The sequence below is a fragment of the Macaca fascicularis genome, chromosome 11 (genome assembly GCF_037993035.2).
Source record: "Macaca fascicularis isolate 582-1 chromosome 11, T2T-MFA8v1.1".
Lineage (NCBI taxonomy): Eukaryota > Metazoa > Chordata > Mammalia > Primates > Cercopithecidae > Macaca > Macaca fascicularis.
In genome coordinates, this window is record NC_088385.1 from 88,267,424 (window position 1) to 88,284,027 (window position 16,604).

Below are 16,604 nucleotides of genomic sequence, written 5' to 3' on the forward strand. Positions count from 1 at the left end.
GTAAGATCTCATCTCAAAAGAATTAAAAACAAGAAAAAAAAGAAATCTGAACAAACTCTGTTCTTTAAACATAATACCTTTGCATCACATGTGAATTGTGGGTGACATAGGAATATGATTTCTTCAATACATAGTCTGTGGGTAAACTGAGAAGGAAGTAGTGGACTCTCTGGGTATTTTATTTATAAGCCATTTATAGGCCTGGGACAAGTTACTTACTGCCTTAGTTTTCTCTTGAATTAAATGGGGATAATGAGACTGCTATGAGAATATAGTGAGTTAAACATGTAAAACATTTATAAAAACATTTAGATTTTAATGTTAGCTATTATCATTTTTACTCTCCATCTTCATTCAACTCCCACTGGAACTTCTATTTTCTATTTTGGGAGATGTTATAATTCATTCAAATATAATTACACAGAAGGATTTTTTCTGATCTATTGTTTTTGATAATATTCAAAATTAATACAAATGACCTCATCCACACATGGTTTCATGGACTAGCTTTTTATGTTATTTGGCTCAGTTCATGAACATATGCTAACTACTTGATGTAAAGTGAGCCACACGTTGATCAGAACCTTGGAAACTGGAATGCTCAATTACACTTTATATTTTATTTTATTTTATATATTTATTTATGTATTTATTTTTTGAGACAGAGTCTCCCTCTGTTGCCCAGGCTGGAGTGCAGTGATATGATCTCTGTTCACTGCAACCTCCGCCTCCCGGATTCAAGCGATTATCCTATTTCAGCATCCCGAGTAGCTGAGGTTACGGGCATGTGCCACCATGCCCAGCTACCAGTTATACTTTAAATTTGCTCACAATCTGACATCAATTAAAGTTTCTTTACATGTGAGAAGGAAACGCTAGCTTGTTGCTTTGTCTCTGTGACCAGCACACAGATAGTAAGAAGAAAAGCACAACATCTAGAAAGATAAACAACCATAAAATCTATAAAAGTGGTTTTATTTAGCAACATTTGATAAGGCATTTGGTGGGAAGAGAGATGTATTTGATTTTCAGCCCTGGATATACTTCTTCTGGGAGATGGAGGAGGGTGAGAGGTAGTTACGTAACTTAAGGAGTTATTATATAATCAATACTTTGTACAAGGGAGTTTTCATAAATCTGTTTTCCTTGGTGTAGTCAACAACAAAAATCCTCCACATCACTGCCTTAAGGAGGGTAGAAAAGTATTTTCCAGCCTTATTCACATTTTCAAAGTAACTATTATGCATGGTTAAAATCAATGGCTTCAATATCTGTTACTGTTATTTTAAAGGAACTTTGTATTTTTCTCATTTTGACTACTGAATAGGTACTCCACATGTGGCTCACCTTCCTCCCTTTATTATCCAAGACTCCTTTGCAAACACAATAGCCTCAGGTATTTCTGGGCCTCATGGGGTTCAATATGATGAAAATCGTATGGACTCTGTCACCAAATCTCTTAGCTCTCTAAAATTCATCACAACTAGATATTCCATACTGTGGTGGTCTGACTGTTAAGCAATGTCCTCTCTAGTTATAACAAGTCTTTGAGTAATAATGCTGATGGCCTCATGGTTAGTGCCCAGGCTCTGGATTTAAACTACCTTACCTTTCAAATTCCTTCTTTGCTATTTACCAACTGTGTGACTTCTGGCGAGTTATCTGACCTTTTCTGAGCTCACTTACCTGGTCTGTAAAATGGAGATAAGTATAACATCTCCAGAGGGGTGTAGAAAGGAGTAAGGGACTGAAGAAAAAAGGCTAGATGAACGTACACAGCTAATAAAAGAGTGTCTGGTGCATTTTAAATGTGAGCATTAGTTATAAACCTAACCAAAGCTTTGTATTTCCCTGCATTCTCAGCTTTCTGCTCCTACTTTTACATTTGACTGTGCTGTGTTAAATCAAGGAATGTAGTCTAAGGTACTAAAATATAACATAGTGTAATAGGGCGGAATAAATGTCACGGTATAAATAAATTTCAAATTTGCATGAAAACACAGTGGTAAGTTAAAAAATCAAGGGCAGGAAATATATAGAAAGGAAGAGGGCAACAGAAAAAAATTATCTGATACCTGATAATGTGATCTAAACTGCCCTTGTCATGCCGTGTTTGAGGCAATCCATTAGACTGGTTCATCAAAGTATCATTGAAAACCAATTCAATGTATGCATGTATGTTAATTCTCTTTACCATAAATAAGACCTTGATAAATAAGGACATAAATTCAGTTTGACCATGTAACCATTATGCAAGCAACCCTATCTCTCATTAAAGGCACAAGCTCCCAGTTAGTAGAACTGTATTTTATATTACTCTGTAAGACTCATAAAGTGAATAGGCTGTTAGCTATATCTATTTTTTCAGGATTAATCTCTTATAGCTATAACACTTAGACTATTTTTCACCAACTTAGTATTTAAATTGAACTTACATCTACATAAAAGTGTTTTTTTTTTTTTTTTTCTACTTCCATTTAGTAAACTGTACTTCTGTATGGGTAATGTGGTAATTTACATATTTTATAAAATTTAGTAATTTTTTTTTCTGAAAGAAAATAAAGCATGTTTTATCAAATTCTGAACTTTAATGTTACATGGCATATCATATGCTTGATGAAAATACATGGTTTTACAACAGTAGAATCTGGCAAATTCCATGAGTTTTGTGAAATTAGAATATTGTGACTGGACATCCCTTTGGAAATTTGTTAAAACATAAAGGCACTCCACTTTTAATGGGCAGATTTTTTTTTCTTGAGTGTTTTCTTTTTTCTTGACACTATTTTTTGTTTCCTTTTTATTTTTATTTATTTATTATTATTTTTTTGAGAGAATCTCACTCTGTTGCCCAGGCTGGAGTGCAGTGATGCAATCTCGGTTCACTGCAGCCTCTGCCTCCCAGGTCCTCCCAAGTAGCTGGGACTGCAGATGTGCACCACCAAGCCTGGCTGATTCTTGTATTTATAATAGAAATTGGATTTCACCATGTTGGCCAGGGTGGTCTCAAACTCCTGACCTCAGGTAATCTGCCTGCCTTGGCATCCCAAAGTGCTAGGATTACAGGCATGAGCCACCACGCCCGGTCTTTAGTTTTCCTTTTTTTAAAAAAACCTTTTGCTGGTTGGGGGTGAGGACCAAATCCAGGCCACTCTTTTGTAGCAGCCCATAATTTAAACTCTTCCTCTTCTCCAAAACTCTCCTCTCTTGCCCATTTCCAGCCTCTGAGGGATTACCCTACCCTCAAAACAACCTTTTAAAGTTTGAAACCCATTATTGAAATCCAGATCTTCTTTTTAAAGTCAAATAAAGTAAAGGCCAGAAGGAATGTGAACATTTTGTAAAGCAACATAGTGATTTAGTAGCTGTGACTATAATTTAGGTTTCCTGTTTTGAGTTTTACAGTATATCCTCCTTTACTTTAAGTAACTGACTATGAGTTACTATCTGCTTAAAGTATTTCTAAAGTTTTAAATGCTTATATTTTCTTCGTATATGTGTGTTAGATGTAATGCACTGAACTACAAATGGAATTAATTCCAAGAAGGCTGCTTTACACTTACTCTTGTGTTGTTTCTTTCAGCTTTGAGTTCAGAGATTTCTTCTTCCTTTTCTAGAAGTTGTTCCCTGCAGGCATTTAATTCTTTTGTCAGTGCAGCAAATTCCTGGAAGAGTAATAAAAATATTTGGAGAAATATTCAAGATCTAAAAGCAGACAAAATTCAAAATATAAATTTCAAAATGAAAAGAATGGGGAAATATGACCCCATTGACTGGTCAACATATATTGCTGTTATGAAGTATCTTAAATTCATTATTCAAAACATGCTAATCCATAATATGTATCATATGCATTTTATTACGATAGTGTATAAAGTATATTTCAAAATATATCAGATACATCACACTGAACCTACGTTAATATGATAACTTATTCCCAGAATCAATTTAAGTTTGGCTAACAGCTCCCAAAATCTTACACTTTAATTCCTATACAGCAATGTTTATACAGAGTACAGTGGATCTTCAGAACAACTACACAAAACCCTGCTAAACGTGCTACTTTGAGATTAACAAATTTATTTTGTTAACAAGATGAAGCAGGGTAATCTACTTTTTTTTTTTTTTTGCAAAGTAATAAATATGCCTAAGATTTGATAACATGATCTAAGATTTTCTTATTAATTTGCATATTGCTCAGTCTTTCTAAAAGATAAGCTCCATGTGGACACAGGCTTTGACCTGTTCACTGTTACACCACCAGTGCCTAAGACACAGTGGGAGCTCAAATGATATTTATTTTTAGTTCATAGAAATAGGTCATATTGTTACCAAAAAATTGGGGGCTCTGGAGTAATTCTGTCTTCATGTGGTTAATGACACTGTGAAGGAATCTTCATTGGCCTCCTTCCCCTAAATGGGATCAGAGATCATATGATATGGTATTTTTACCAATAGGTGGAGAGTTTGTTTACACACAGAAAAAGGTTATTTAATAAGAAGACCAAGAAATTCAACTATTCTGGTATTCTACCTTATAAACAAATATTTAATTTAAAAAAAGTAAACAGATCCATATTATCACCAAACCTGTCAGAGTGATTTTCAGTAGTAAAATTGATGCTTATCAAATATTTAAGTTTTTGGGAAAACTTAGCTCTAGGCTGAGAAGGCACTCAGAAGATTAAAAAAAAAAAAAAAATGAAGGAGACAGGTTTGGTTAATGTAACCTCCAGGGAGGCAAATTTAGTGAAAAGAAAATGAATATGATGATTATGAAAAGCTGGGGAAGGTTTGGAGTTTATATTTTTGTTTGCTTCAAACCATTTATTTTGCTTAGTTTCTCGAAATGGCTTCAACCCAAGTGAGTACTTCAAAGATCTCAGAGTAGGTTTTAGGGCTTAGATTCTAGATGACAGAGTTTATTGTTGCATTTTGGCTGAAATAGGGATAAATGTTTTCTCCCCGATTGCTGCTTAAATGCTGCTAATACCCTGAGCATATTATTTATGTGGTAAATGGAAATAAAACAAATAGAAAACAATAAACCTTTCTCTAGAAAATAAAATTTTCTTCATATACTGCATAGTTTTGATACAGAAAATAAGTGATACCTGAGGATTCTTTATTGCACATTATTAACATGTAGGCATTCAGAAACAATTTTGTGTATATTATTAACATTGACAAAGATAAAACATAAAATCTGTATATTTAACATCATGCTAATTAGCTATTATAATTTTAACATTAGATATCTCTAGGCAGTGAAATTATGAATGAATTTTGGTTTTTGGCTTCCACCCATGTATTTCAATCATCAAACTTTCTTCAATGGAGAAATATGTTTTTGTGCTTTGAAAATAAGAGAAAATATAAATCTGTAAGTGCAGTAAAAGAATCAAGTTTTTAAAGCAGAGGGGAGAAATTAGTCAAGATGTTATAGGCCACGGAAGACTTGGCCTTTTTTGTTATTATGGCACTCATTCTGAGTAGGCTAGTGACTCCATGTATCAAGATTAGTCTTACATTTATTAACGTCCTAGCAACTTTCAGGCACTACTTTCATGTTCATTATACCATCTTGCTCTCTAAACACCTAGGGAGGGGGTCATACTCCCATCTTATGGCTGAGGATACTGAATAATGGTAAGTTGTAGGTCTAAGTTCACAAAACTCACAAGCCACAGGGAGTGAGTGAACTCTGAGCATCATTCTCCACACTGCAAGTTTAGTGCTTTTCTACTATTTCATTTTGAACCTAGTTGTTTGTTGCCTTTATATTATTCAGATCTGGAGTACATCTAGAGGTGACCTTGTTCCTTATCTGAAACATTAAATAATATTACTACTGATATGGTTAGGCTCCCTGTCCCCACCCAAATCTCACATTGAATTGTAATAATCCCCGGGTGTCAAGGGCAGGAACAGGTGGAGATAATTGAATAATGGGAGCGGTTTCCCCTCATACTGTTTTCCTGATAGTAAGTTTGAGATCTGATCGTTTTATAAAGGGAAACCCTTTTCACTTGGTCCTCATTCTCTCTTGCTGCCATCATGTAAGAAGTGCCTTTCACCTTCGACCATGATTGTGCGACCTCCCCGGTAACATGGAACTTGAGTCCATTAAACCTTTTTTTCTTTATAAATTACCCAGTCTCAGGTATGTCTTTATCAGCAACGTGAAAAAGAACTAACACAACTGCAATTATCTTGCATGATCCCCCTTAATTAGTCCAAGAGTGTGGGGAACTAGAAGGTCCAAAGCATAGTATACCTTCTACACAGAGCAACAAGTGTTAGACAAGCATGTTCTATGTATCTGAGATCACGTAAAGGCAGATATTTCATTTGGAGTTAACCACCAAACATTTTAACACTTTTCCTCTGACAGTTCTCTTTTCTATACCTATTCTCCTTACCATAAATATGAACTGAGCCTCACATCATCTTACAAACATATCGATAACAGCAAATACGGTTAACATTGATTGTAACCTTACAGTTACGGTATGCAAGGTCCTCTGCCAAGCAATTTATATTAATTATCTCATCAATCCTAATAACACACCATAAGAAACTACTAAAATCTCACTGAGGCCTAGAGAAGTTAAGTAATTTGTTCAAAGTTGCACACCTAGTCAATGATGGAGCTGGGCTTTGAACCCAGACAACCTAACTCATACTGGGTGATTACAATAGGTTGTTTGTTTCCCCTGACCACAGGCTTTTCCCTTCTGATTTGTGCTTCAATTTTTGGAAAAATTATATTTCCCACGGTCATCAAACTTTCAGTGCTTTTAACCTTCAAACATATCAAATTGAAACCAACTTTAACTTTCAAAATTCAAACCACCCAAAACATGGCCCTTTCATAACTAAACAGCTTTATTACTTATAGAACAATAGTAACTATTAATACCACTTTGAGCAGTTGGCACTTTGTTTTGCCATGCCCCAAGCTAACCGTTTTACATGAATAATTCCATCTACTCCCTATTTTTCAGATGAGGACACTGAAGCTTAGCAGTGATGAATAAATTGTTCAAGGACACAGCTAAATATGACCCACTTTGATTCTAAAACGTTTAGATTTCTGCAACACTACGTCCTTCTGGCCAAAAAAAGGAGTCTCAACAAATGTCTCAAGCATTATGAGATTATCATCTAACTATCCAGCCACTCATACAACAGTTATTGAACTCCTACCACATATCAGACCCTGTGCTAGATGCTAAAGATATGAAGATAACATAGAACAGTTGTTGCAGTTGACCTCACAGAACTTTCAGAATTCACATTTGAGGGCCATCAGGGATCTCCATCATTAACAAGCACTCAAAACCCATCACCAAGTGCCACACACAGAGTAATACTAGTGTATGCCTTTTATAAGTCATGCATCCCTCAAAAGCCTCCTTCCTAGACAGTCTATCTACTGTCAAAAATTTATCTTTCCTGTTTCCATTTCTACCTTTTCATTTTTTTCAACTTTTTTTCTTGTTTCTTTTACATACTATCTACTGTGCTTCAAATACTCTTCATCATCCCTCTGCCTAACTAATTCACTTTTAAAGCACTAGTTAGCCTTCTTAATGCTTTAAAATACCTAATTGTATTGTTTTTATAATAACTGAATTATGTGTTAGTCTCCTCCACCTAAACAGTACAATCCTTTAAGGCAAGGTTGTTAGTGTATTTTTATATCCTTAGGCCTTAGCATAGTTCCCGGAAAATTGAGTAAACAATAAATCCTTGTTGTGATAATAAATAAATGGTTTACTTTCCTCAAACTTTGGACTTTGATACCAAAATAAATTTAAAAGATATTATCGGAGGTTTTTAAAAATTTTTCTAAGTGAGAGCACTATAATTTGCTTAACATATAACAGATATAATATTCTTTTTTTACTTTATAGCTGTTGTTTTGTCTGTATTGAAATATACTATATTCTGCCTAGCAATGACATTATTGTCTGTCATGCTTTCTAATATGTATATATACATACATATATATGTCATTTTGCTCTTTGGGGTTGATGGCTGATCTGATTCTCTTATCTCACTGATTCAAACATGCTTAGTTCTTTCTACAGATTCCTTTTAATTCAGACATAATGAAGTATGAATAGTTTCCTTCTAACATATATGTCTCACTGCTTTAAGCTTCTGATAATACTCTGTGTTATACATTGCATTCCGTTTCTTACCTTTTTCACACATATATATGGGTGTGTGTGTGTGTAAATATATATATATAGTGATATAGTGATTACCAGGACATTTGCCAAATTCAACAAATTATTCAGAAAATCTTTTCTGATCCTGGTAGTTTCCACAAGGAGATCTGCAGTATACCTCCCACCTAGGAACAGGCTAGCTGTAGTGCTGAAGCTCATTATCATGAAAGCATAATTTTGTGATATAAATATTTGTGTTGAATGTAAAGATGGTAGAATGAATGAGGGCATGTGCACCTGAGAGAAAATGAATGTGGCAGGAGAAATCATGAAAATATTTTCTATTCCTTAGTGCTTTGGGCCTATTGCTCTGAATAATTCATGCATTTAAATTTATCATTTGTTCACTGGATCTATCACATTGGTCTTATTCATTCTTAAAGTGAAAGTGTGTATTTAACCAATATGGTATTTCTCTAGTCTAGCATTTCTCAAATTATGTTTTTAGAACAGTATTTCCACAAGATTCCCAGAAAAGAATTCATGGGAGAACAACCTAGAGTTCCATATATAGAAAAATGTATGAATTAAATATAGTAAATGCACATGATGGAATATTATGCAAAGGGAAGAACAAATAGGTTAGATCTTTGTATAACAACATGGAAAGATTTCAAAAATATAATTTTGAGCGAAAAAGGTAAGAAACAGAATACAATGTATAACACAGAGTATTATCAGAAGCTTAAAGTAGTGAGAAATAAATGTTAGAAGGAAACTTTATTCATACTTCATCTGAATTAAAAAGAATCTGTAGAAAGACCTAAGTGTATTTGAATCAGTGAGATAAGAGAATTAGATCAGTCACCAACTACTAAGCATACTCAACAACTTTTGAGACTATTTTGTTCTCCAACCCATGCGTGCCAAATACTTTCTTTTTCCAAAGAGCAAAATGACTTTCCCTACTCTATGTTTTGTCCCTTGGAATTTTAAAGAACAGTCAAGATCTAGACCACACAGGCCGGGCGCGGTGGCTCGAGCCTGTAATCCCAGCACTTTGGGAGGCCGAGATGGGTGGACCACGAGGTCAGCAGGTCGAGACCATCCTGGCTAACACGGTGAAACCCCGTCTCTACTAAAAAAAAAAACAAAACAAAACAAAAAAAAAACTAGCGGGGCCATGTGGCGGGCGCCTGTAGTCCCAGCTACTCGGAGGCTGAGGCAGGAGAATGGCGTGAACTCGGGAGGCGGAGCTTGCAGTGAGCTGAGATCCGGCCACTGCACTCCAGCCTGGGTGACAGAGCTAGACTCTGTCTCAAACACAGTGCCGTAACAGTACGCTCAGCGCAAAGGGATGGGTGCCCTTCTCTTTCTTAGTGTGTCCTCAGGCACATCACAAACACATTTATATGATATATATATATATATATCACTATGTAGTGGACCCTGTTTTTAGTGCTGGGAAGAAGACAAGCAAAGAAGCAAGTTAAAGTCCTTGCTCTCGATATGTTTATATGTATTCAGGGGATTAATCATTCAAACTACTTTTTCTCTGAAATTAATCTTTTCTAGCCATTTCTATCCCTCTCAATACTAATTCAGCTCATGGTATAAAGCAATAGTTTCTTTATTTAAAAAAAAGAGGAAAATAAAATGACTTTTTTTCTGTTAGTATCTTAAAATTTTGAAAGTATCATTTCTTATACACCAACACAGGTCATCTAACTTCTGTGCACTCCTAAATTTGTTACAAGTCTCTTAAACTACATAAAATCTAAAGCTCTTCTATTTCAGCTAATATTCCCAGTTGTTACCTTTTTACTTATTTTCTTCCCCTCTCTCATCGTTTTTTCTTTTAAAAACAGGGTCTCACCTGCCTTTAAAAAAAAAGACAAGGGTGTTGCTATGTTGCCCAGCTTATCTCAAACTCCTGGCCTCAAGCAATTCTCCCACCTCCAAGTCGACTTTCCAAAACACTGGGATTACAGGTGTAAGCCACTGAGCCTGGCTCTTTACTTAACTATCGTTTCTTAAGTACTAATTATATGCTAGGTACCTTGTTAGGAACTTTACATCTGTTATGTCATTTAATCATTATAGCAGTGCTATTATTCCCAGAACACAGATGAGAAAAGTAGAAGAGATTAAGTATTTCCATCGAGACCCATTCCATTATATGGCGATGCTAGTGCCAACATCCCTGAAACCTGTCATATCCCAGAACAAAGATAAGCTGTCTTGTATCTTATCAGTGGTTTCATTCTTTTGTGCTGACTTCTAAGCTAAGGATGAGCTTGAGTAATTCAAGTGTCTGTGCTGCAAATATTTCAAATGATAGGCCTTAGGTCAATATGTTGTTCTTAGTAAGTTTAATGAAAAGAAGCTTCTCTTGTTTTGATCTCTGCATATGTTATTTCCAAAGTGAAAAATACAGGGGCAAAGCATAGATTCACTCAGTTCTTGTGCCTATTTACATTCTATGAGTAACCTAGACAGGAAATTAAAGAGTGTATAACTTCTTCTGGTCAACCTTCCTCTTCTTCAACTTATGCCTTTTCCACCTGGTATATCACCAGACCCTATCGGGCTACCCATTCTCAGACAGACACAGAGCATTCTATTTTTATACAGGTTCTTCTTTAAATTCATTTTCTGACATTTAATAATAAACATAATAGGGCTTGAAAAAAAAAAAAAAAAAAACTTCCCTGACTCATTTCAGATGGTATGCTTACTTGAGGAGGTTTAATTGAGAAAAAAAATGACATATTTTCTCATTTACTAAATGCTTGAAAGGCTTTGATTTAATAGGTAAGGCCTCATCTCAGGAAAGCGGGTTAGGAGAAGCTGCATGATAAGAGGAAAATTCAGCCTTTCAATTTCAAGTCAATGACACCAGACAGTCTCCAGAGAAATCTGTGACAATGCATTCATCTTGATTACAATTTTAATACTCTTTACCTTTCAATTAAACCTGCATTTTCTAATCTTGTGGGCCACTTAATTAATGAACGGACAATGGCTTTATTTCTGCAGCCATCTATCTGAGTAAGTCCTGCCTTGAAGAATCGTGAGTGCAAACCAGTTTGAGAGAGAAGAGGAAAAATAAATGGTGAGCTGGAATTCAGCTTCACTAAACACTGCCAACACCCTCACCAACCACAAAAAAGCATCTTTTAAGTTTATTCTTCAACCATTTGTGCAAATCAAAAATAGCTCTCAGGAAAGCATATGGCATGGAAGCATGCTGATTTGACCATCTAGCATTTCAATTAGACAAAATTAACTGCTTCAAAATGCTTTTTTTTTTTATAATGACTTCCTTAGGCTATGCCCCTCATTTACTGTATTTTGGTGTTTCCTCCTTTGAACTTTAATAATTCTTCTAGCAATTCTATCTGTAATACTCAGTGGAAAGCTTTGGATTTGAAATCTATTTTTATTTGCATATAATTTCACATAAATTTACATGTAAAAAGATATGTATTTTTTCCCCAAACCACAGGACATACTTTCTAGAACAGATTAATAACAGAAGTATTACATTTGAGAGATAAACAAAGCAATGAAAAGACAATGTATTTCTCAACTTTTATATTTACACTTAGTATATTAGCTGGTAAAAATTCAGAAGAGTCTTCAGAAATTCAGTTTGGAAATCATTTAATTTGCGAAGCAAGGCATACAGAAATTAATACTTCATCATTATATCACTATGTATATGCAATATTTTTATTTGATTATGTAATCAAATGCAGTGTTAATGACCTCTGTTTTTATAATTGCCTTCTGGTCTCACATGAGCCCAGGGAATGCTGTCATCCAAAATTACTGTGCAAAACAGCCCATGTCTCATGGTCAGCCCTGGGCTAGACAGCTTGAAGGTAGAATTGCCTGCATAACTAATGCAATGTGACAGGCACAACTGGACTCAGAATTTTCACAAAAATCATTGGGTAAGATGGCTCAAGTTAAAAGCAAAACGAGGTTTAAATTCCATGTACATTATATTTCGTGCCCCCTTGAATTTTTATGTATCTATATTCTAATTAGAGAGCTTTTTGGTCTTTTTCCTAAAACTGCATAACAGAAGACTATGTTAATGTATCATGGTGACTTGGGGGATGCAAGCCTATTTAAAATCCAGCATGCTACAGAAGTCATTCCCTTGGTAGATGTGTACTTGGGTACTTGGTAACTTTTGTTTTCAAATTCTTCTAATCAAGGTACTTAGAATCTTTCAAAAAGTGGATGTTTGTGGAAATCAAAATTGTCAATCAGTCTCAGGCTGTCTGTCCATCAAGCCATGAATCATTCACTATGCTCCTACTGAAATGTGCCTATCTTATGTCTTATTCCCACTCTGCTTTGTGGACACCAATTTCTCAATATATGTATAGAGCTATCCCAGGTATTAGGCTTTCTTTGACAATGGCTTGCTAGAGATGATTCCGCTTGTTTTTAAATCCTGGAGAGCCGGCACTACATATTGTTTTTAAATCCTGGAGAGGTCACCTCAGATTGGTTGGGAACATATTTGGAGGCAAGGTAGAGTTTTTCAGTATCCCCACATTGGCTGTTCTGCTGGCACTGCATTGCTTCTGTGGGCCCTAGGCACATTTGCCTTCACAGGCCCATTCATCTATTAAAATATATATATATATTATATTATATATTAAATATTATATATAATATATATAAAATAATATTTTTTAATAGATGAATGGGCTCATGAAGGCATATATTCATATTATATATATAAATTTTATAAAAACATGCAGTTTTTTTCTTTAATGATAACTAAAATGTACCTCTAGAGTCACCTACCCAAGGCTCATTGTTACTCATTGTCCTTTATCTTTGGAAGGCACTGATAATGAAACTAATTATGTATCAGGGACAAGAGGATTCTCCTCAAGCATGATAATAAAAAAAGAGAGAGTTCTACTATATCATTAGCAAGCTAGCATGGCAGAAGTGATTGACATTAGTGTGATACAGTAAAAATACTCAGCACATTTTTGGAGAGAAAATATGTCCTTTGTTCCTGTGTTCCTGCAGTAATTCTTGCTGATCAGAAATTTACATTACTACTACCTAAGACACATCAAGTGACATTCTATAATGTTAATGTATATAAGGGTAGAGCCTATGAGGAAATTATCTAGATATCATAAAACAGTTCTTCAAAGCTTCCTTAAACATATCTCTGACCGGGCGCGGTGGTTCACGCTTGTAATCCTAGTACTTTGGGAAGCTGAGGAGAGCGGATTACCTGAGCTCAGGAGTTTGAGAACAGCCTGGGCAACATGGTGAAACCCCATCTCCAATAAAATACAAAAAAATTGGCTGGGCGTGGTGGCTCACACCTATAATCCCAGCACTTTGGGAGGCCGAGGCTGGTGGATCGTGAGGTCAGGAGTTCAAGATCAGCCTGGCCAAGATGGTGAAACCCCGTCTCTATTTAAAAAAAAAAAAAAAAGTCTCTGACTTTATCTTCTATTATCCTCTCCTCCTCCTCTGATTGCATCTATTATCACTAACCCAGGGCTCACACACCTCTCAAGATGTTTTCTGGTGTCTGAAATGCAATGATAGTATAAAACATATTTGAGAAGTTTTTAATGAACCCTTGCATTGCTTGCTCTGAGATGCTGTTTGAGAGGAGTCCAGCTGCCTACACGTCTGACCAGAATCCAGAGTTAGAGCCTGAAGTCTTTCACAGATTCCCTGACCCAGGTGAGAAGGATGCTCCCTATTGAATGAAGCTCCCACCTCACCCCTTGAGCTCTTGCTCTAAGTTTGAGTAACTGCCTCGCTAACAAATCCTATCCCTCTGCATAATATCACTAGAATGAGAAAGAGACAAACAGAATGGCTTAGAATCAAGACTGAAGTTACTCACTCCAAGTTTCCTTTCCCTTTGACTTGCTCCATCTCCCCTTCATTTTTCTCCGAATAGAAAAAAATAAAACAAAACCTTGTTCTGGTCTTATTGTATCAAGTAGATGAACGAACAGAAAGGGAGGTCATCAGGAAGCAATTCTTTTCCTTCTTCAGCCAATTCATGCTCTTGTCCTTAATTTCGACTTCTCTTTATGGAGGAGAGGGAAAGAATCTTCAACCTCTATAAACGTCCAAAAGATATTTTTGCGTATTTGATGCTTCATGCATTTGTACATTTATTAAAACTCAACATTCTAAGTACGTTAGTACAATCACCTGGCCCAGTAAGCATTGTAGTTAAAGCATTTCAGGGCTGAGTCATTGCCAGTCAAAAACTCTTTTGGCAGGAAAAGCCAATTTCCAACAGCTCTGACAGTGTAAAGCAGGAGGCATGTTTGACAAGATGCTGCGTATTAATTTAAAAGGCTTTAGCATCTGGTTAGGTAACACCTGCTGTGGCAAACACTCAGAGACACACAAAATAGCATTCGAGCTGAATATTTAAATCTCCCAACATAGATCAACAAAGCTCTAACTCTAAACAAAACAAAACAAAACAAAATCACATCTCTAGCAATCAGTTATAATTATATAACCAAAAATATTTGGGCTACAACATTGTTTGCTGTTCACTGTGCTGAAATGCTGTAGTGGGTGCTATAAAAGTTGTAAAATCTATTGAAACATATTTTCCTGCCTTGGAGAATTTTACTGTGTACAACATTTAAAATTGCACACCGTAGCTCAGAAAAAATCACTTTGTGTTATAATATATCAATATACAACTAAAGCAGTTTATCAGTGGGGGGCTGGGGGTGAAAGCATTAAATAACAAAGAAAAAGAAGCAAACCATGAAAGAGAAAGCTGGAAAGATTCTTCTAACCACTCTCTCTGTGAAGGTCCATCCCAGCCTAAGGATTGTAGTTGTCTGGCAATAGGGGTGTAGGCGAGTTCTGGAATTCTTAGGACACACTAACATGACATGGTGTCATCAAATGTTCAAATAATATAACATGTTCTAATTCCATAGATACTGAGGGATATTTTTAAATTACTCAAATTTTCTGTGTCATTTACTGTAGAGAAGGAGCTTGCCCTTGTCAGCCTAGTTTGGATACTGGCTCGCTTGACAATGCATTTCTCTCTGCAAATTTTAAAAACTGACACTTTTATTATTCTTCTATTTACTCCACAATATATTATTGGATGCCTAATATGTAGGAGATCCTGTGAAATTTTTCAGACACTATAATGTGTACAATGGTGAAAAAGACATAGTAAATAGAAGTAATTGAACGATAATTACAACGAAATGTGATAAACGCCGTGATCGGGTTATATCCAGGGTGTCCAGCATGCACTCCTGTAGGAGGGTATGTGTGTGAAGGGGGCATCTAAGACGAAAAGTGAAAAATGAGTAAGAGCCAGGCAAAATGTATGTTGAATGAAAATTAGTCCAGATTAGGGAACATCATGAGCAACTTTCTAATATCCAAAAGAGCCTAAGCATACTAAACCTATAAAATTCTTAGAGAAAAACATAGAGGTAAATCTTTGCAATCCTGGATTAGGCAATGGTTTCTTAAATGTGACACCAAAAGCTCATACAACACAAGTTAAAATAGACCAGACTCCATCTGCTATGACTGAATTGTGTCCCCAAATTCATATGTTGAAGCCCTAATCCCCAACATGGTGGTATGTGGAGACGGGAACTTTGGGAAATCATTTTGTTTAGATGAGGTTAGGACTATAGGGCTCTCCAGCTGGGATTACTTCCCTTTTTAGAAGAGGAAGGGACACCAGAGCTCTCTCTCTGCTATGTGAGGGCACAGTGAGAAGGCAGCCATCTGCAAGCCAGAATGAGGTATCAGCAGAACCCGTGCATGCTGAAACCCTGGTCTCAGGTTTCCAACCTCCAGAACTGTGAGGAAATATATCCTTGTTGATTAAGCCATCCAGTGGATGGTATTTTGTTATGGGAGCCGGAGCTAATTAATATACAATAAAGTTAAAAACGTTTACACTTCGAGTAGAATCATTAATAAAGTAAAAGACAATCCACAGAATGAGACAAAATATGAGCAAATTATATATCTGATAAAGGACTGGTTGTCAAAATAGATAAATAACTATTACAACTCTATAATAAAAAGACAAATAACCAAATTTATACATGAACAGATAATCTGAATACACAGCTCTCTAAAGATACACAAATAGCCAAAAAGCACATGGAAAGCTGTTCCACATCATTAATCATCAGAGAAATGCAAGTCAAAAGCACAGTGAAATACGATTTCATATCACCTAGAATGGCTATAATCAAAATCATAAATAATAACAAGCATTGGAAAAGATGCAGAGAAGCCTCATATACTGCTGGTGGGAGTGTAATATGGTACAGTCACTTTGCAAAACAGTTTGTCAGTTTCTCAAGTGGTAAAACAGAATTATCATATGGTCCAGCAATT

General features: G+C 35.7%; 1 protein-coding gene across 30 annotated transcripts in view; it reads right to left on the reverse strand.

Moving 5' to 3' along the window:
- The window catches only part of PPFIA2 (PTPRF interacting protein alpha 2), a 515,275-nt gene that overhangs the window by 207,031 nt on the left and 291,640 nt on the right, over window positions 1-16,604 (reverse strand). For all 30 annotated transcript variants that reach the window (XM_065524620.2, XM_074007496.1, XM_074007492.1 and 27 more), the window contains one exon: window positions 3,564-3,665. In XM_065524620.2, coding sequence (XP_065380692.1) covers window positions 3,564-3,665 — 102 coding nt within the window. The remainder of the gene's footprint in view (window positions 1-3,563; window positions 3,666-16,604) is intronic.